Below are 20750 nucleotides of genomic sequence, written 5' to 3' on the forward strand. Positions count from 1 at the left end.
TTTACTTTTATCATGTTAATTTCTGGTAAACATTCATTATACAATTCAGAATAGATATCTTTAAGCCTACTGTATTTTTTATTTACTTGTTTCGTATATCATTTAAAAATTTCTTATCAACTTAGTGTAATATTTTCCATCATCTATCTCTGTTTGAATCCTACATCAGAATATGATCCGTATATATCTGCATTGCAATTAACCAAGATATATTTTTTTTATTTGTTGTATTCGACAATTCTCACTTTTGTTATCTCTTGTAATCTATTGATATGTTTATGGTTTATTTGTAAAACGTGGAACATGGATCAATAAAAAACAAGCAAAAAAACAAACAAACAAGCAAACAAAAACAAAATAGATGTCTTGATAGAAGGGAAACTTAGATGGGGGAGGGGATGTGGTCGAACAAGTTTACGGTTGTGTCGTACAGCAACCCTCCCACACACGCACCCACACACAATCAATGTTATCCATACACATGCATGCAAATCGACTTTGTATTGCAGTTTGGCTTTGGTTGTTGTGGAATTCCCATAGAGCTATATTTATACAGGTCTATGGGAATTCCCCACTAGACGGGGAGCCGCAGACAGAGAAATGCGAAGACGCCCTCCGAGCTCCATTATCGCTTCCATATCACACTTCGACGCCATTGTAATGTAGGCCTACTTACACATGAACTGCAGTATTGTGATCGTCTTTGCGTGCAGACGCCCTGATAAAAAATCGGGATATTCACGTGTTGCTGGTTCTCGTTTTCTCACTGATTCAAAGTTAATGATATCATCCAGTCTATAAAGATTCAAAGCAACAGAGTTGGTAAGTGAGATACATGTATTATTGATTACATGATCGTCAAATTATCGCCTCTTGACAAATATCTGGCATTTGAATCTACACGCTGTAATATAGTATGCATCCGACAACTTTTAGCGTGCCTTTATCGTATAGGGTCTAGTGCATGCCGTTTGATGATCCCGTGTATTGCGATTTTCTCCCTTTCAGTCACCAATTAGATTAACACTGAAAGGTGTAGACTACGTGTGATGACGCTACTGTAAAGAACAATTCTATTGATACAGCTGTACCTCTGATTTAACATGTTTGGAATGTTTGTCCTTTTAGGCTCAGTGTATAGGAAAATCCTAACAGCGATTATCACAGGGAATATTCATAAAGATATTTACCATTGAACAGTGATTAAAGTAAAAAAGAAATGTTTGAGTTATCACATTATTATTCTGATGCATATGCGTAGTTCAGTTACATCACAAGATATCCTACCATATTATAGAAATTTCAAAATAAATCCTAAAAAAAAATAAGGATATAACACTATTTTTCTCATATTAACCATAACTGCAGTAGATGGTTTATTCTAAAAATGGTTTTATTATAGCTAGGTTGTTCACATGTTGCATAGTAACAATACTAATACATAATAACAAATGAATCTCCCGCTGCTTCACCACCCTGTGGTTACTGTAGATCCCCTCCGCCACCCAGTATTTTGTATATTGACTTTATATCTATTTCTCTATTTGTTTTTAGAGGCCAAGATTATTTCAATTGCTTACCTGGCATTTTATTTTACTTATACCATGATTTTAAAGTGGTAAAGTTAAAAGAACTTTGTTGGTTTAAAATGTATATATATATATATATATATATATATTATATATGTGTATAGTGCGCAGGCTATTTGCAATATTAACAGAAGCAGTATTATCATGTGACCATGCATCACAAAACCAACAACAAGTCGCACCGTTTGATTTTCAGTGAGGACTCAAAAAGGGTGAAATAGGTCAACCAAGTCAGTCTTGAGTTTCATATTTTCTGAAAGAGTTACTCTTCTTCTATATTATTCCTAAGTTTGGAATCATGAAATGAATGGAAAAATGTGTTTTCAGCAGTTTTCCTATAACCTTGTTTTGTAGAGTAGTGAGATCAGGTATGTCTCAGAGGCCCCTTTCTATTTCTTGACAATCCCTTGCACACTCTTCACTTCCAATTCAATACGAGTAATTTTTGAAAGGATAAAGCTATCTATACCGCAAGTATGAAAGTTGGCATTAATCAAAGACGGAATGTGTTAATACACGGTTTGACAAAGATTAAACGCTTGAGTAGACCTTATACTTAGAACCTAGTTTTTCAGTTCACAGTTTTTTCAGAGTGTGTGCTTTCGTTCCAATATTTACGTAGGTTTGGAGATTCCATTTGAATTGAATTATACATTTTTTTTTTATCATACCCTGGTACATTTTAAAGCTTAGAGTTTGCTCTTTCAGAATCTGCCCTTCAGAATATCCATGTCTGGCGACTCTCTGTTGGTTTCGTGATACAGGGTCACATAATAAATATGTACATATTGCTGGTCTTTATATCTATTTCGTTTGTTTCACATGGAACTAAATGGTGTATTTTACAGCTTGTTTATTCCATTGGTTTCAACCAGAATGAAGTGGTCCACAATGCGATTCAGTAACTTCCATTTGACACCAGTTGAACAAACCGGCACATACACTAGCTGGGTGAAATGGATTCAACTGTGACCAGTTAATACCAGTTAAAATTCCAAGTGGTATCAAATGTTTCTCAACCCGAATATTGAAGTAACATACGATTTGGAGAAGCATAATCAGTATTGAACTGGAGTAAAAGTGACTTGAATATTTCAGCCTATACATGTCATATTTTGGTTAAACGACGTAAGCTACAGGTTGAACAATTTTATGAAAATTTAACGCCATAGTAGTCATGGATAAGGAAGAACATTTTTCATATAAATTCGCCATACTTTCATCAGAAAAGTTTATATGACGACTAACAACTTAACCTGCTTACGATCAACGCCTACGTCAGGAATATTGACGTAAGACACGTTAACATCATTGTCACGTGGGTTTACTCAAATAAGGATAACTTCACACATGCCATGTACAGTTACCTCTCAAGGTTTATTTCCAATAAAATTCATTTCACATACAAAAGATTATTTGACCAGTCAATCCATTTCTATAACAAAATCGTCCGTTCAAATCTCTAAATTCCAAAAATTGACCCAATGTAAGAGTCAATATCAAAATCTCACTTTTACTGTTTAAAACTGCATCAACCCCTTAGAATATAAACACATCAGTTGACACTGTCTTGACCTCAAACCATTCCACTCAGAGGTCACTGACCTAACCTCAATTATCCTCACTTAAAGAAATTCAAACTCAATTCACAAATTAACTTCCCCTTTGCTTAAATTCCATCTCAAGTATACAGGTCATATGCAATGCTGTTTCTGTTAAACAAATAAGTTTGGCTTTAACTCTGGTCCACAGCAAGTCCTGAGCTGACTTGACTCTGTGCGACCTATCTGATTCTGAGTCAATCCAAATTTACCAAAATGTCCAGGTCCTAATCTCACCTGACATCTAAAACTCTATCTCTTCACGTCCACTACCTATATCGTGCCCACCCAACAGGGCTACCACAACTCAATTGACAGTCCTGAATTGACTTGTCCTGAAAATTTGCTAATTCTGGCTCAGAATCACTGCCACATCTTACCTCATAATCTCATTTAGGTCTTAAACCCAATCATCACACTTTAAAGCCACATTCTCCATTGATTTACCTGAAACAGACTTGACCTGAATGCATTATGCATACTAATTCAGTATGATTCAACTCAATAATGACCAATTTACATCTGTGAAATTTGGTATTTCATACTTATAAACCACCTGAAAATTTCACAACAACCTGGGTCTCAATAGGTACAAATCGAATATATCTCAGTGTATTTGAGTGTATCTCATCTCACTACTAGTCTTTGAAAGTTTGTCAGACTTTTGCAACTCCTTCTGCTCTCAAATGCGAATGTGTATCGAATGTATACATCACCATGATCCGGCCTCTGTAAGTCTATGGACGTGTCCACTAGTCTCGCTAACTGACGATGTAACCACGCGACTCTCACTACCAACGCGAGGTGGCTATCGCGATAACTCGTCTGACCTCACATGCACGTTGTCTCAGCAACATGGAGACTCAAGGCCATGGAGTCCAAGCTTAAGTGCATCACCCAAACTCCAGTCCAGTCCGTAGTGCGACACGGAAACTTCTGTTCCGTCCTTAGTGCCATCGATGGTGACCAAACTTTGCTCGAATACAGCTTACAAACTGCAAAACCAGCTCCAACTCTGCTGGCAGGTTAGCAGCCTTCCTCAACTCAGTAGTTTACAGCTGCTTGAATTAAAATCTCAGACAAATTACTGCATGTTGCAAAGTAGACTGTACCGTGTGACGGCTCTAGAGAACTCTGTCCACTCTACATGGCAGCTAGGGTGTGTCTGCCCCTTTCTAATACACCCCTCTACCAAGGTACAACCAAATGGCCAACTTCAAACCAGCCAAAACCAGTTCTCAACACACCTGCATTACAAAGTCTCTATACTGTGTAGTGTGTACTTCACTACAACGACATACAGGTTTCAATCATTATCATGTTAATTAGTTTCACCATCAATGGCACTTAAGCATGTTCACCATCAATGGCACTACTCATACACAATACAGGTGTTTACTCCTAGTTGCAATCCAATAAACCTGTGTTTGACATACTTATCTTATCAATTTCTTAAAGATAAGCAAAACAGAGCAGTGTGGATTTCAAAATTGTCACTTTCATTGTGACAATCATACTATTATGAAGAGAAATATTTTTGTGATATTCACTTCATGTTGAGGACATAAGAACAAGGGGAAAATGTATGCGAAATAAAGTCGTCCTATTAATGTCAAAATCTGGCCTTATACCCCTAAGTTTCCACACCCTTGTCCGGTTACAGCTTGTTATTCCGAAGGTTCGTTATTCCGAAGGCTCTATATTCCGAAGATTCGTTATTCCGAAGGTTCATTGTTCCGAATTTCATTTTCGGATCAACGAATTTTCGGAATAACGAACCTTCGGAATAACGCCACAAATGTTCGGATTAACGCACCCTTTTTCATTTTCGGATTAACGAACCTCTATAGGTATAGGGAATTTGTGTGTTTCGGATTAACGACCCTTCGGAATAACGAACTTCGGAATAGCGAACCTTCGGAATAACGAACAACACCCTCCTTCTCCTGCATTGTTTCCCTCAACAGATTTACTTCACTTCTCTGACTGATAAATTTCCAGATATGCACATGCACCAAAATTGTGCTTCGATCAGATCGTTGAATTTCAATTCTAAAACATTCAAAAGCCCCCTAATGTGGAAGGGGTATCCCCGACCCTCCCATCACTCATTCCCCTCTATAGACTTATTACACTTTGGGGAATGACAATTTTCCGAATATTCATCCAAAAGTGTGCATCATCATTACAGCTATTATTATGGCTTTCTAAATTGAACGAAATAGAATCTAAATGGAATGACATGAAACAAATTTGAATAATCAAATAATGAGAATAAATCGTGAGAGCAGAGCGTTGACGAAAATAGCTTGAATTTGAGCGCCCCCTCATTAATTCACATGCAAATCTGATGAAACTAGGCGAGAAAACCTAGGCCGTGTAAGTCGTGGGGATGCCCGGAGAGGTCCACTCAGAACGCCAGTAGGAGGCACTTAGCGGCAGCACCTCGCAGACAACTCCCATGCAGGTACGTCGCAGTCCCCGTATGCAGCCAAGATAATGACATTCTGTGGGATTTCTGCCATTCCTTTAGAGGAATTCCTTCACTGAGTTGTCAGCACCCACGCGACTGGTACACAGGTCACACAGTATACCCGCAAGTACAATTTAAGTAGAACGCGTCCACCAAGTAAGACACATGCTCTGACTCGCCCAAATCCTCGTCCGTCCTCAGAAATTGTCCGGTATGCTGGAAAGTCCCCACACACAACAAGCCCGCGTAGCATGCCCGGTAAGGTGTGACAGGGCCTTAACATGGTTGCGGGTAAAAAGATGTGAAGTGCACCTCCGAGCGACTACGAGTGAGATACGTGCTAGGTACTGTCATGCGCGGGTCATCAGCGGGGACCTCCGGGTGGTAAAATGTTCTTCATAAGTCGCACGCAAGACTTGCCCGGAAAGGTGTGACACGGCCTTCGGAAAGAAGAAAAAAACGCACGCTGGAGGAATGTCATGCATTATGATAACCATACAAAGTTGATATTGTGTCCATGAATGAATCTTTTCCTTTTTTTCGGTCTCTCATAAACTGTTCCTCCCTGCATTAGAAATTGGCTTAGAAAACAGTCGGAAAATTAAGCGTATCTATTCAGTATCCAGAATTACTTGAAGTTTTTGAAGTTTCTTACCCAAACCTTTTTTTTTTGGTCCCCCCCCCCCAAAAAAAAAAAAAAAAAACAAAAAACACTCGAGGCTTCTTCGGGTGATATATATATACATATATATTTTGTGAGGGATTAATTCTTTTGCATTCCATGCCCCCTGTTTAAATGAAGTCGCCACCGCTGGAAACTCGTGTTCATGCCTTTTCTGTTTGATAGCTGAGCAGACAGTGTTCATGATATTCTTAGTGAGATTATTCAAATTTTATCTTTGTATAGGGATATTATTGTTACAATGATATACATCAAAATACTGCTACCTTACTTGAACCAGGGTCGACAAGTCGATGAAAACATGGCAAAACATGCACCAAAGTGCACCATTAACCATATCGTGTACCGATGTGTTGGCTCAGTGGTAGAGCGGCTGCCCTCACAATCGGGAGGTCGTGGGTTCAAACCCCGGCCGCGTCATACCAAAAGACGTTAAAAGATGGGAGTTGCTGCTACCTTGTTTGCCGTTCAACAGTTGAAAAGGTTAGAGCAACGTCGATCTGGCGCTGCTCAGTGGCTGCCGGGCCCACGATCAATTGGGCAAAATGAATTTCCATTCTTGGACAATAAAATTTGGAGTTTATATCCATAACAATTATTATGGAGTTTATATCCATATCGAAATGCAAAAAGTTCTTATTGTGGGAGGGGGACACCCCCTCCCACACACTTCATTCCCCCTTGCTCCGCTCGCTCGGGCTCGGTCGCTTCGCTCCTACGTAGCCTTCCACCCCCCCCCCCCCACCCCCTTCCCCCAACCCAAGATTAAATCCTGGCTACGACACCAAGAGAAAGTAGAGATAGAGTATATATTGCTAAACCATTGTGTTACTCATATAAACATTTGAATATCATTCTGATTGCAACTTATCTTAATATTCTACAAAAGTCGCACATAACTTTTTTTCACAGACTAAGAACTACAAGATGAGCGATTCAGATGATTCCCCGTATTTCGACGACTACGACTACGAATACAACTACAACGATTACGACGATGACTATTATAGGTACAGTGATGGGGATAACTATTCATTCAGCGTGGGATGGGCACATGAGACAGGAAGGAAAGCCGACGATGATTTCCATGTGCGCCAAAAACAACGTGAAGAGGTTCAGGTACATCTTTTTCACGTGATAGAAGCATACAGTAGACTCCCGTTATATTGAAGTTCTTTCGTTATATCGAAATTTCGTTATAACCGAACAAATATTAAAAATACATAGAGTGGATGAAGCTGCGGTCTGAATTTTTACTCAGCACTTCGTTTAACTGGAATTTCGTTATAACGTTGTCCGTTATAACAGGAGTGCACTGTATTGGCACAAAGCTTCAATATCGTACAGATAGGGATGAAAACGAGAAGAACCGTAGAGTTTTCAAGATAAAGACATGGTACTAGTTATATGAACGAGTTAACTCCCTTTGAGATAATTTGCAATTAAAGCTGCTTAAAAGAAACAGAGGAAAATTATATGAAAATATTGAATTTTTTTTATGCAACAAGTTAGGAAACACTGAAAAGGTTTTATTTCATTCTGATGATAGACTTACATTAACATGTTCAAAATGTTTTAAAATGGCGCTTTACCGGTTTTGCATGTAAACTCTTAGATGTGAATCTGTACATAAAGTCCATATCCTTATTTCAAGCACAATGCTTCTTCTTTAGCATTTTTTCTTTACTTTATCTCAAAAGTTCAACTTTTTGAATATCAAAGATAGGGGAGGAACGAACCCATTTATCCCGGCCAAGACTCCATAAATCTAACAAAATGTTTCAGGACTGTTATTAGCGTATGTCCTGCGAATGTTGAACTCTAATCCGATGTGAGCAGTACGTTTTAATGAATGTGTCTTCTGCTTTCCAAGTAAAACTCGACCAGAGAAAAAAAGGTACACTGTTAGTTGCTATCTATACAGCGCCTCTTCCATTGGTGCTTTGAGGTGTTATCCCGGGTCAGCATTGGAGTCAAAGTACGTATAGTGACAAAGTTTTATCAGTACATGGGTTTGTATGTATCTGAAAATCATGCGTTAAATTAATTGTACGTTACCGAAGTTAAATAGTCTTGTTTTGTGTTTTACTCTGTAGGGCCTTATGGTAAAGACAGTGAAAAACAGGTATTGTCAATCAGTTAATCTATTTCTATCCTTTTTTAGGCTGCTCGCAAGTATTTGCAGGAAGGAACTCGAAAGGAGAATCCTGGTGGAGACACTGCTTTCAGAGCATTGTACGACCAGGAACAGTACAGTGATCTGATTCTTAGCGTGGGGAATCGCACGTTCTTTGCACATCGTCTAGTTCTCTGCGCCTGGAGTGATGTCTTTAAAACTATGTTGTCTGACCCCACCTGGCAACCTAACAATAAGCTTTGTGACGAACGTAGCGACAACGCTTCTGGACAAGTCATCCGACAGGAGCTGGTAGAGGAAGACCCCGACGCACTAGTTTTCGAGGATTTTCTGAAGTTCCTCTACACAGCCGCCGTGGCCCTCACCACTGAAAACGTCTTGTCGCTGATCCGACTCGCCGATAAATATATGATCCCTGAACTTCATGGGCTCTGTAATGAATTCATCGACAACAGTGACGTAGTGATGATGCTTTCGCTTCTGCCGACAGCTCAAGAATTCAACATGCCAGACATCGTGAAGCTGTGCCACCAATCCTTTCTAACAAATTTCAACTTGCTTTCAGGTCAGCAGCTGCTCGACATCGACGCAGCGACGATGCTAGTCATACTGGACAGTGGACTCGACTTGGTCGTCGAGAGCGAGTATGCCCTCTTTGAGAAGATTGAGCCGTGGCTCACCCAATGCGAAGACGACGACATCTTTGTCGAGATCATCAAGTGTATCCGCTTTCCGTTCATGAATGCCCTGCAGTTGAAGAAGGTGACGGTCACTGCTATATTCTCGAGGGCCACCGAAAAGCTTCAAGATTTACCTTTAAAAGTGTGGCAGATACAGACACTCTTTCGCGAAGGCTCTCACGGAGAACTACCTGATGAGTTTTCAGGTCCAAGGCTTTATCTCCGTCCACCAAACAGATATGACTCAGAAGACCAGATTGGGGGATCCCTCATGACCAACGACAGGAACTTTAATGTCACAGTTGGTTCGCAGAAGTTTCTTCGTGTTTCTCCTTGCATTACGAAAGTACTTGGAGAGAAGCAGATTTTCGAACAAGGAAAGGACATCGAGATGGGAGTGCTTGTGACAAAAGACCCAGTGTCAGAAGATCAGATCGAAATAAAGTTAAGTTCAAAGTTGCCTTCTGCTACACAGAAATACCATACTGCTATCGTAATTTCTCAACGAAAACAAACACCCAGATACTTCAAGAATAGTGACTTTGCCACGCTTCAAGACACAGAATCGTCACGAAAAATTGGGTCGGTCGGTCGACGTAGGGGATTTCACACAATTTCAACAGAAACTAGGCCTACAATTCTCAACTGCAAAGCAAAATTAACTCAGCCCGTGGAACAGGGTAAAGAGCTACAAATCTGTGTAGCTTTAATCATCGAAATGCAAGAAGATCATGAAGAAGCCGACAGCAAAACTTTGACAACAGAAAACTCCGAGATGTCGCCACAAGAACGTTTACTTTTTCGTTACCGTGATTACATACTGACCCAACATCTACTTCGTCTTCAAATGTTTGATTTTTAACAGTAAGTGCGTTTCACCGTACGACATGAGGACGTGTCAGATATCTCTTAGTGGTACTGTTAAATCGAAATCGTATCATCTACCGATGTTTACTACATTTTCTACTCTATAAAGCGCAGAAAATAAAGTCGCAAATGATCATCACTGTAAATGAACTAACTGCAACAGTTTCTACGTGCCCATGGATAAATCTATGCCGCAGCGGTCATGGCAGTGGACCAGAGGGAAATTTTACCCCTACCGTGACAATTTGGTTGATTGTAAGATTCACGTTTTGATTGTTTGTTTGATTGGGTTTTATTTTGTTTTTTAATGATCACTATAAAACGAATATTTCCCAGATTAGTAACAGGGCTTATATAAAGAGGTAAGATTATTTTACTGGAAGACATTACCTTGCCTATAATAAACTCAAACCTTTACATCGTAGGGTGACATTGCATGGCATGAACATGGACAAAGCAAGAATTCATGATTAGCCTAATTAAGATAGTGGATCGACGAGTCATTAGATACAAAGCTATACCTGGTGTAAACTACAGAGAAGTGCGTCAACCATACTAAATGTATAGGCTACTTCATTCACTCTCTCTCTTGTTCGTATTATGTTACTGCTTTAATGGGCAATCGTTGTTCGATTTTGTAGCTACTAGATATTAATTCCAAAATGAAATGATTGTTATAGGAATTCTTGTTAGCGACTTTGTAACTGAAGCCATTTTCTTCAATTGTTGGTGCCAAGTGATATCTTGTGAAACTATGTACAATGTCAGTGCCAACACTCTAAAAAATTCCGGGTGAGAACTGACCTGGAACTGGGTCCGTTGGGGTCACACACCGTTTCGGGCCCAAAATGACTTGGAATTTGGTCATGAAGACACAAAATGGGGTTACCCTGACCCAATTCATGACTCTGGATGGGGTCATATCTGACCCCATTCCTTGTCATTTCTGACCCGGAACGGTGTGTGACCCCAGCGGACCCAGTTCCGGGTCAGTTCAGACCCGGAGTTTTTTAGAGTGAATGCCAAGTGATATCTTGTAAAACTATGTACAATGTCAGAGAAGAAAGGATTCGGGAAAAAGCTACGAAACCTCGCGCCGTATTTTAATCGAAGAAGACACATTACGTGTATAACATGTGATTTAAATTTCTCGTTTCGGCATCGTCATATTTTCCAGAAGACGTCATAAAAATACCATAATTTGACAGCTTGTACAATTATTATGATATGAATGTATACATTAGGCGTGATCACAACAATCAAATGATTACGTAAGTTTATCTTCAACCATTCTTTGTGCTGATTCAACGTAGCAAAATATTGAGGCAGGCTTCTCCAATTGAGCGTTTGTTTCTACGGGGCTCTGGCGATCAACAAAGACACACGGAATTCACACAGCTATGACAGAGATACATGATACTTTAATAATTACAGGGCGGACCATGTGAAATTCCTATATGTTAATATAGAACACCGGATACTTTTAGATGTGCTGAGAAAGGCAACCAAATCCTTGGACTAATTCGCCTCATTGAGAATATATGGTACACCAAACAAATTCGAAAAGATATTATGAACTTGAAATTTTTCGTACCTCACGAAAAAAAAAGTAAAAACACCGATATTGCGCATTTCTCCGAGTTGCAATGACTTACTTAAACTTTCGAACACTGAAAATTCGAACTGAAATGTGTATTGTAGGTTTATAGATTTCAAAAATGCTCAAGGGAGCACTGGGATTTTCAACTTCAATTACAAATTTCTGAACCGAAAGAACATGATGTAGTGGTCAATTGGTGGTAAGAATCCATGTTGCTTTGATCATAAAAGAACACCACGCTGACGAAAACAAGAGGTAGCGTGGCAACAGAGACCTAAAAAACAAAATGTCTGAACTTGAGAGTATACTTTGGACTTGAAGCGATGTCGTGACATTTTTGTTTTAACTACGAAGTTTCAAAATTTTACGCTGTGACGTATCACAGCATGGTTCATTATAGCATGTCATAGGAAGGCGATTCGAAAATGTAACAGTTTTTATAGTGGATTCAAATCGGAAAGATATGTTCTACATTTTGTGCAGAATGAAGGTTGCTAGTGATTTTGTTTTACCGATAGGCCTAACTATAGGTCACTATAAATAAAAAAACTGTAATGATTTCTATATGCTACACGACTGCCTATGATTGCATCTGACACAGTGGTGCCTCGGATCCCCAGAGCTTGGATCATGAGACAGGGTTCCTATGGAATTTCGGAAATATTCTTCCAGGCCTGAAAAGTCTGGGAAAATGCAGAATTGCATGCCACGGGAAAGTCATGGAAATTTATAAGTTTGTATATAATGTGCCTTTTTATGATCTTCTGATTTGGCAATGTAATTTAGTTTTTAAGAAAAAATAATCATCGAATAGAATCGGACAATGACATTGTATCTAACGCTATATGCATACACTGAACTTGTCATATCCTAGTATTTTTAAAGTGAATGCACGCGCACCGGACGGTGCTTTCATCAAACTCCATGATATGCCTCTCACATTTTCGATCTTTCGGTCATGTTTTAGCCATTGCCAAAATTGCTTCCGTCTTTACCCGTCTTGTCTGTGTTGGATGATATGACAGCCATCTACATGTTGCAACGAAAAGACATTCCCGGACTTTGGAGGAGCCTCATAGCCTCTCATAGTTTCGATAAAGTTACGGCGAAGCACACAGTCAGCGAGGTCGTGTGCACTATAATGAAAGACTTTGAATGTATACTATAATAATCAATGAGGAAAGAAAGTACTTGTGGAAATATACAGTTAGTTGTTGTTGTAGTTGTTGTTTGTTTGTTTGTTTTTTGATTAGGTAAACCAGAAATTCATATGTTCGTTCATTGATTGGTGTTTTGGATAGCATAGCAAATCAACATCTAAACAGCTTTTATTTTTTTTAAAGTTGTTTTTATCTATAAAGGTTAATTTATAAGTATGTACAACAACAGCTCACTTCCGTCCTTCTTCGATTCTATGTTCCTAAGGAAAAAAAAAATCATTCCATGAACATCTCACTCGACGTTGCAATGAATTTAATTTTACACTTTACGAACGATTCTTGCCAAGAGCACATAAAGTACCCAACCTATTGGAATTCTTTAAAAATGCCCCCTCTTTTAAAAGGGAATTGAAGTTCTCTCTATTGCAATCTTATGATTCTATAGGATCGAAAAATTCCTGTTGGCTTATTTTGTTACCCCTTCGAGGAATTTGCCTTACCGCTGATTTACTGTCACCTAATCTCTCGTTCCTATGGTCCTAATACACTTACAGGGCTAATCTTGAACAATCTCTGATTTGTAACTTAATCTTCTGCTTTTGTTTGATCTCACTTTTTTATTTATTTTTTTCTCTGCTAACTTCTCTTTTTATGTTCGGTGACTTTGTTATTTTGATCATGCATATCATCTGCAAAATGTGTGATTCTTTATGATTTTAATAAAATGTAAAAAGTTAAAAAAACTTTCCTTTTCTAGTGTAAACCTTGAAATCAAACCCATATTTTGAATAGTAGTTCATGAGATCACATTGTAACACACTTTATGATATTGCATCGTCTGGTTTTATACAAGCTTATTATATACTTGTGAGTGATGTTAACTAATATGAAATGCGTCAGCCATGGTATATCATCTCAACCTCTCTTTCTTGTTCGTGTCGTTTTATCGTTAAGTGCACAAAGTGATGCAATAGCTGGCTGTCCGATTAAACAGCTTGAAACAACTTATTACTGTAAAAGGTGTCCAAAGATATTAGCGAATCTATAACTGAAGCTATTCTTCAAGTGTTGCCACGAAGTGACAACCTGAGGAAATTAATATCTGGTCAGAGAAGAAAAGTATTAAAAAAGTATCAAGGGAAATTTACCTCAAGTTAACATAGATTAGACATTGATTAGAAAGATGTATGGTGTACATTTAGAGAAGTTTGGGAAAGATCGATAATCCCTTAAAATGTAACGATTTTTTTTTTATTTTGGTCAAATTCAATTCAATTCAATTCAATTCAATTCAATTCAAAGTTTATTTCATTTTCCGACAAACATGTTTCACTTCTTTTGATAACAGAGAATAAGGTAAATAGAACATGGTGATATGAAAAGACTATACAACAATTGAGGACCTATAGTAATCATACATTGTATAGTAAAAAAGAAAACAGAAATGATCAAAGTGAAGTACATGTATACCGTTGCTTAAAGTGCGAAAAATGGAGGGACCCACTAAAAAGACAGAGCTTGTAGTATGTGGGCCCCTCTGAAAAAGAACATCGATGGAAAGATAAATTGAATCATCGTAGATACAAAGAATAACAAAGTGAAAGAAGTCTGGAAGCCCACTGAAAATTAGATTACCACATAATATACACTTTCATAGACGCGAACAAACATGAAACAGGACTAGAGAACAAGACAACTACTGAAGAAAAGGTTGTACAGGACAAAACGGGATGGACAAGACTGACAAACTGAAGACAAAATAGCAGACAAGAATGCACAACGGAAACAGAAACAGAACAACAGAAACAGAAACAGAAACAGCGATCTTCGGCAGAAGCATGCCAAGAGAAACAAAAGATAGTTGTGGGGAAAAAGTAATATTTTGACGCCTGAAAAAAAGACAAGAAAATAGAAAATAGAGGGACGTATGAACAAGAGTAACATACGGAAAGTCAACTTCAAGACGTATGGGCAAAATGGCATAGATGACAACATTGCGAACATCCAGGAAAAAATACCATTAATTCTTCGAAGAGGGGACAAAGTGAGTATGTAAGAAAAAAGGCCAAATGGTTAATTCAGTATTGTATAGAGTCATACGATTGCAATAAAATAAGACTTCAGTCTCCTCTTGAAAGAATATATGGATGAAGCGTTTTTTGTGTGATCATTCAAAGAATTCCAGTAATTTGGGCCTACATAAATAAGTGTGTTTTTAGCAAAAATCGTTCTTAAAAGAGGTAAATGAAATTCATTGGAACGCCTATTGGGATATTCATGAAATGATTGATTTTTTAGGAACATAGAATCAAAATAGACCGAAGCAAGTTATTCCAATACTTGTACATAAATTGCCCTAAATTAAACAAAATCAAATCTTTATTTTTTAAGAGCTTGTTGGAGGCAAACAACATATTTGTATGAGAACATACGGGGAATAACAGATAACACGGAAAGCTTTCTTTTGTAAAAGAAACACTCTCTCTAATAAATTCTGATGCGCGTTGCCCCAAACTAATATTCCACAATTAAGATGAGGCAATATTAACGACGAATATAGCATAAGTAATGATTTTTGTGGAATATGACATTTCAATCTATTTACAATGCCTATATTACGTGAAATTATATTGCAAACATTATCAACATGTGATTTCCAGGAAAGTTTGTCATGCAGAATGACACCCCAAAAGTTGATATGTGAGACTCTTTGTAGATGAGAGTCATCTAATACTATATTTGTACTTAAACTATCAACAGTATTACTAAAAAGCATATATTTCGTTTTTTGAGCATTGAGTAATAGCCTATTGGCCCTGACCCAGTTTGTCACTTTTTTCAATTCAATGTTGATCTTATGAACGAGAAAATCAATATCATTATGGGCAAAAAATACATTAGTGTCATCTGCAAAATGAATAAAAGAGAGGTCGTCGGATACGCGACAAAAATCATTGATATAAATAATGAACAATAACGGCCCTAAAAGACTTCCCTGTGGTACGCCACATCTAACTTCTCTGACAACGGAATCATTGTTTTTATTTGTAACAAATTGTTTTCTATCAACTAAATAACTCTTGAACCACTCCAAGGCCTTCCCACGTATTCCGTAATGCGATAACTTATAAAGTAAACTATCATGATTGATAGTGTCGAAGGCCATGGAGAAGTCCAAGAAAATACTAACTAAATGAGAATGGTTATCGACAAAATGCAAAAGAGCAGGCGTAGTACTATGTTTCTCACGAAAACCAAACTGAGAATTCGTAAAAAAGGTCATGTACCTTCAAAAAATTGATAATTCTCTTGTAAATAAGTTTTTCTAAGACCTTAGACAATGACGATAATAATTAAATTTGGCTATAATTGCTGACTTCAAACTTATCGCCTGTCTTAAATATTGGGATTACTTTAGCTAATTTCATTTTATCAGGGAACACACCATTAAAATAGACAAATTAAAAACAATCTAGGAATAACACCCTCAAGTATAAGATTACCTATTTTATTAATTTATATATGTTTTATTTTCACAGGGTGGCTCTATCAGTGAGTTAAACACTGTTGTTCTTGGAGGCCCTTTATGAACACATACATACAAATAAACACATGATAATCATACAATACCAACATCAAAATCAAATTTGCAGTATCAAATCTGTATATATCTTAATATACTGTATACTGATATATATTAAACTCAAAATTTAATAAATATTGTGCAACACATTACATCCTCATATCCTTAAATTTCCCCTACCTAAAAAAGAAAGAACCAGAACTTCGTTTATTTTCAAAAGAGGAAACTATATCAATAATTTCAAATCTGTTAGTTGGTATGAAAAATATGGAATCAGAATTACGCTGACCTAAAAATTTAGTAAAATGAGACTCTGTTGCAGGAATGTTTGAGCATAATTTTCGCCTATTTTTGAAAAATAAGAATTAAAAATATTTGCAATATGAAGAGGATCATTAATCAATTTATCTTTCAATTTGATTTTATCAATGTCAGAGTTTTTACTCGGAACATTCATGGCCTGTTTTAGAACTTTCCAAATATTTTTTCATATCAAACTTATATCTCGATAATTGCTTAGAATAATATATTTTCTTTTCAGAACGTAAAATCATTGTCAAAGTATTTTTATATGATGTATATCTATTCTTCGATCGCTCAGTTTTTTCCAATTTGTACTTATAATACAAACGATTTTTCCTATTAATTGAATCTAGGTGTCTTTTTTAGTCTCTTCTATTTCTTTGTTTTGGAATTACATCATCTAAATGATGATTAAAAGTTTCCATAAAATTATAAAAAGATACATTAACATCATCGCTGCCAAATACTCCTGACCAGTCAGCATTCTTGAGAGCCACATCAAAACTAACTAACTTTTCAGGTGAAACTCTACGTCTAAACAAAAGAGGTGAAATAGGTTTAATATTAGCTGGTGTTTTAAGAGTAAAACAAGTCATTATTGGAAAATGATCAGTCATATCTGAAAGAATTATAAAAGAATCGGGGAGGGGTAGAATATTACATAACAAGTTGTCAATGAGGGTGGCAGAGCGATCTGTAACACATGTGGGTTTAGAAATAAGCGGAAGAAAGGACGAGGACAGAAGTGTGTGAAGAAAATCACTAGAGATATTATCATGTTCAGACTTCAGCAAATCAATATTGAAATCGCCGAGTAAAAAGCAATCCTTATTTCGGAAAACGTGTGAATTATCCAGATCTGAAAAGTAAGTTAAAAAAATCATTGGCGTTTGAATTTGGAGGTCTGTATATAATGCCTACCATAAGATTTCTACATCCTGGGATAAGAATTTCTATTAACAAAGATTCAACAACATTGTCCATTCTAGACATATCTTCATGAACAATAGTATCACTGGAACGTGATGTGTACAATGCAACGCCCCCCTCCACTCTTATCAGACCTATTGTTAAAAACAAATTATAACTCTCAATTGCGAAATAATTTTCTGCATTGGAAGCTAACCATGTCTCACTTAATCCGATAACGGATAGCGACTGGCTTGCATCAGATTCTAATAAAAATTTTAAATCATCAAAATGTTTATTCAAACACCTTATATTTAAATGCAACAAAGAAAACGTGTCCTCAGAAAAATTATGAATCATATCTTTGCATTGATTCACTGTAATATAATTGCACAACATATTTTGAGTGAAATCATTACTAAAATCATGAGGCAATTCATTTGCAGCTGTATTCAGGCTATCGGTAACACAATCATCGTAAGGGGTGGTTCGTGTACTGGTTAACCCACTAACTGGGTCAGAATCTAAGCTTGTGTTCCTAAACAATTCAAAAAAGTCATCGTTCGATACGGAATGAAATGGAGCATTCAGAAAATTAGCCGTAATTACAAATACGAGACAAATTTTTAAAAGTCTGCGTTGTCAACAAAACTAGGATGTCGTGAATAAGTGGACGATACAGAAAAATACCCAGTCTCCAGAATGTGGCAAGACGCTGGAGTAATCTACGAACATGGGTGACGTCAAAACCATGATAAGCAGAAGATCGCTGAAGAGACGTAGAACGTGAATCGAGAAAGGGCAGAATAAGGTTAGTAAGAACTCTGAGAAGCATCGACAGAAAAAGACATAGAACACACAAAACACAATAACAAGAATAAATCCAGTGTCTCTGCGGGCTTCCGAGACGACAGCAAAAACATACATACACAAAAATTTGAGCCGACATTAGACAAGGACAAAAGTAGCTTGGCTATTACATTCGATTAATTTCCGGATCATCAACAATTATACGATAAGTACAGAATAGCTCCAAAAATCCATTTGAAGTCACACCCATATGAAGTCACTGCTGGTTAAGAAAACCTCAACAATTCTTGACGTCCAAATGTTAGGCAATAATAAAAATACAAGACAAAGAGAATTCCTCAAAGTTATTGTTTCTTAATAAAGAGGACACATTCATCGATTTGTTACAGACGTATTATTTTGTCCTGAATTTTCAAAGAGGTGAGGCAAGTGCTCTTTTGTACACTGTATACTATAGAAATATAGAAATATGTCGCATTCATGTTGAATAGCTTGACAATTTAGGATTTGAATATAAGTCTTAAGTATTAAAACCAGTAATACCTTTATTCTCCATAGTGATATATATTTCAATATCAAAGCCCCGTCCTATACTGCCGTTTAACGATTCCGTCTGCCTTCGTCTTAAATATCTACGTAAGAAGGTGTCAGACGGCCGGAAATTCAACAGTTTTGGCCATGAACGGGAGTGAAATACGTCCGGCAAACGTCTATACCTAATAAGTATTGGTACCGTCTTCATTCAGCGCAGCTTATGGATCTTCAAACGCCTGCGGAAGTCTGAGTAGCAAACGAAATGGCTAAAAAAGTCTGTAATGCATGCAGTGGCAGATCCAGAGGGGGGGGGGGGGGGGGCAGCCGGCGCACGCCCCCTTTATTTTCCGTTAAAAGCAAAAGAGAGAAAACGAAAAAAAAAGAGGTTGGAGGGAAAAATCTCGTTGATCAACATTTAGTTTTGCGCCTCGTGAAATGCCACGCTCCGCCATTGTGGCTCCACATAGGCCTAGTCTTATGTGTAGCTCATGGGCACTCCACATTATTGTTCTAGAATTACGCTTGCGTTATCTTTTATGAGATGTCATTTCATCATCCATACCGGTTACAAAAGAGGGTATTAAACAGGCAATATTTTGATAGGACAGCGGAGCGGAAGCCCCACTCGGATGCAATTTGCGACCCGAAGGACATGAACTTTACAAAAACGAGGACCAGAAGGATCGTTTGTGGGCTGAGGCCATGGCGCTTGGCAATGAGGTTGACATTTTAATTATTTAAAAACATCATTATTGCGAGAAGTTTTCCTTGTGTTAATATTCTTCTCTTTTTTTTCTTGCCTTTATTTCAGGAAAACATTAATCATAGAATTCAAAATAGATATCTGTAACCCTAGCTGGTTATCATACTTATTTGAGTCTTTCATATCATTGAAAAAATTCGAATCTACTAAGCGCAATTTTGAATGAAATGTAGTAGTCATTTTACATCATCTATTGATCTCGATCTTTTTGAATTTTTGCACCAGAATCATCCGTATCTGACTTGAAATTAACCAAAATACATTTTTTTTTTTTTTTGTATTCGACAATTCACACTTTCAATCTCTTGTGGTCAATCTCCTTCTGGTTTATTTGTGAAACGTACTAGAACATGGAACAGTAAAAAAAAAACAAGCAGAAAAAAACCCCCAAACAAAACAAAATAGATTTGAGGATAGACAAGGAGTTAATGGAGGAGGCGGGGGGGGGGGGGGACATCCGAACTAGTTTATGGGGTTGTGTGAACAGCAACACCCCCCCCACACACACACACGCACCTCCCCTCCTCCCACATACACACACTTTCAAATACATATACAAATGCCTGCGAAAGCAATGCAGTTGACTTTGGTTCGCTGTCATCGTAGTGGGATTCCCCAGTTAAAACAATGTAGGGAAGGTTAAAAATGTGAAGGAGCCCTCCATTTTTGAGTTCATATCACACCAACTTCATTGCAGTATACAGTACAAGAACCGCAGTATCGTTTCTTTTGCATACAGACGCCCTGATTATTCTAAATCGGGATATTCATGTATTGCTGGTTCTCATTTTCTCACTGATTCAAAGTCAATGATATCAGTGAGTCTGTAACCTGGATTCAAAGCGACTGAGTTGGTAAGTGAGGAATTATTGATTACATCGTCAAATTATCGCCTCATGACAAAAAGCTGGCCTTTGATTCTACGTACTATACATCCGACAACTTTCAGTGTGTCTTTACCGTATAGTGCATCCCGTCTGATGCTCCTATTAATGTACAGTATATTGCAAGTTTCTCACTTTTAATGACTGATTAGATTGTATATTTGTTATTCTCACA

The 20750-nt window shown here is 37.5% G+C and overlaps 1 protein-coding gene across 2 annotated transcripts; it reads left to right on the top strand.

Moving 5' to 3' along the window:
* Nucleotides 1-667: 667 nt before the first annotated feature.
* LOC139729525 (kelch-like protein 24) lies at nucleotides 668-11597 on the top strand. Of its 2 annotated transcripts, none has more exons than XM_071640451.1 (3): nucleotides 668-822; nucleotides 7258-7464; nucleotides 8510-11597. In XM_071640451.1, the coding sequence occupies exons 2-3, from the start codon at nucleotides 7273-7275 to the stop codon at nucleotides 10022-10024; spliced, it is 1707 nt and encodes a 568-aa protein (XP_071496552.1). In that variant the 5' UTR covers nucleotides 668-822; nucleotides 7258-7272; the 3' UTR covers nucleotides 10025-11597. The 2 variants fall into 2 exon arrangements, with proteins under 2 accessions (XP_071496552.1, XP_071496551.1); XM_071640450.1 differs by lacking the exon at nucleotides 668-822 and adding an exon at nucleotides 5344-5657.
* Nucleotides 11598-20750: the final 9153 nt, after the last annotated feature.

This window comes from Diadema antillarum, unplaced genomic scaffold, assembly GCF_040938485.1.
Source record: "Diadema antillarum isolate AM-2024a unplaced genomic scaffold, OU_Dant_1.0 seq00000244_RagTag, whole genome shotgun sequence".
In the NCBI taxonomy this organism is placed as follows: domain Eukaryota; kingdom Metazoa; phylum Echinodermata; class Echinoidea; order Diadematoida; family Diadematidae; genus Diadema; species Diadema antillarum.

Excerpts from the sequence above, each read along its gene's own strand:
- LOC139729525 (XM_071640450.1), top strand. Across the intron at positions 7,465-8,509 it reads AACAACGTGAAGAGGTTCAG|GCTGCTCGCAAGTATTTGCA; the intron begins GTACATCTTTTT and ends ATCCTTTTTTAG.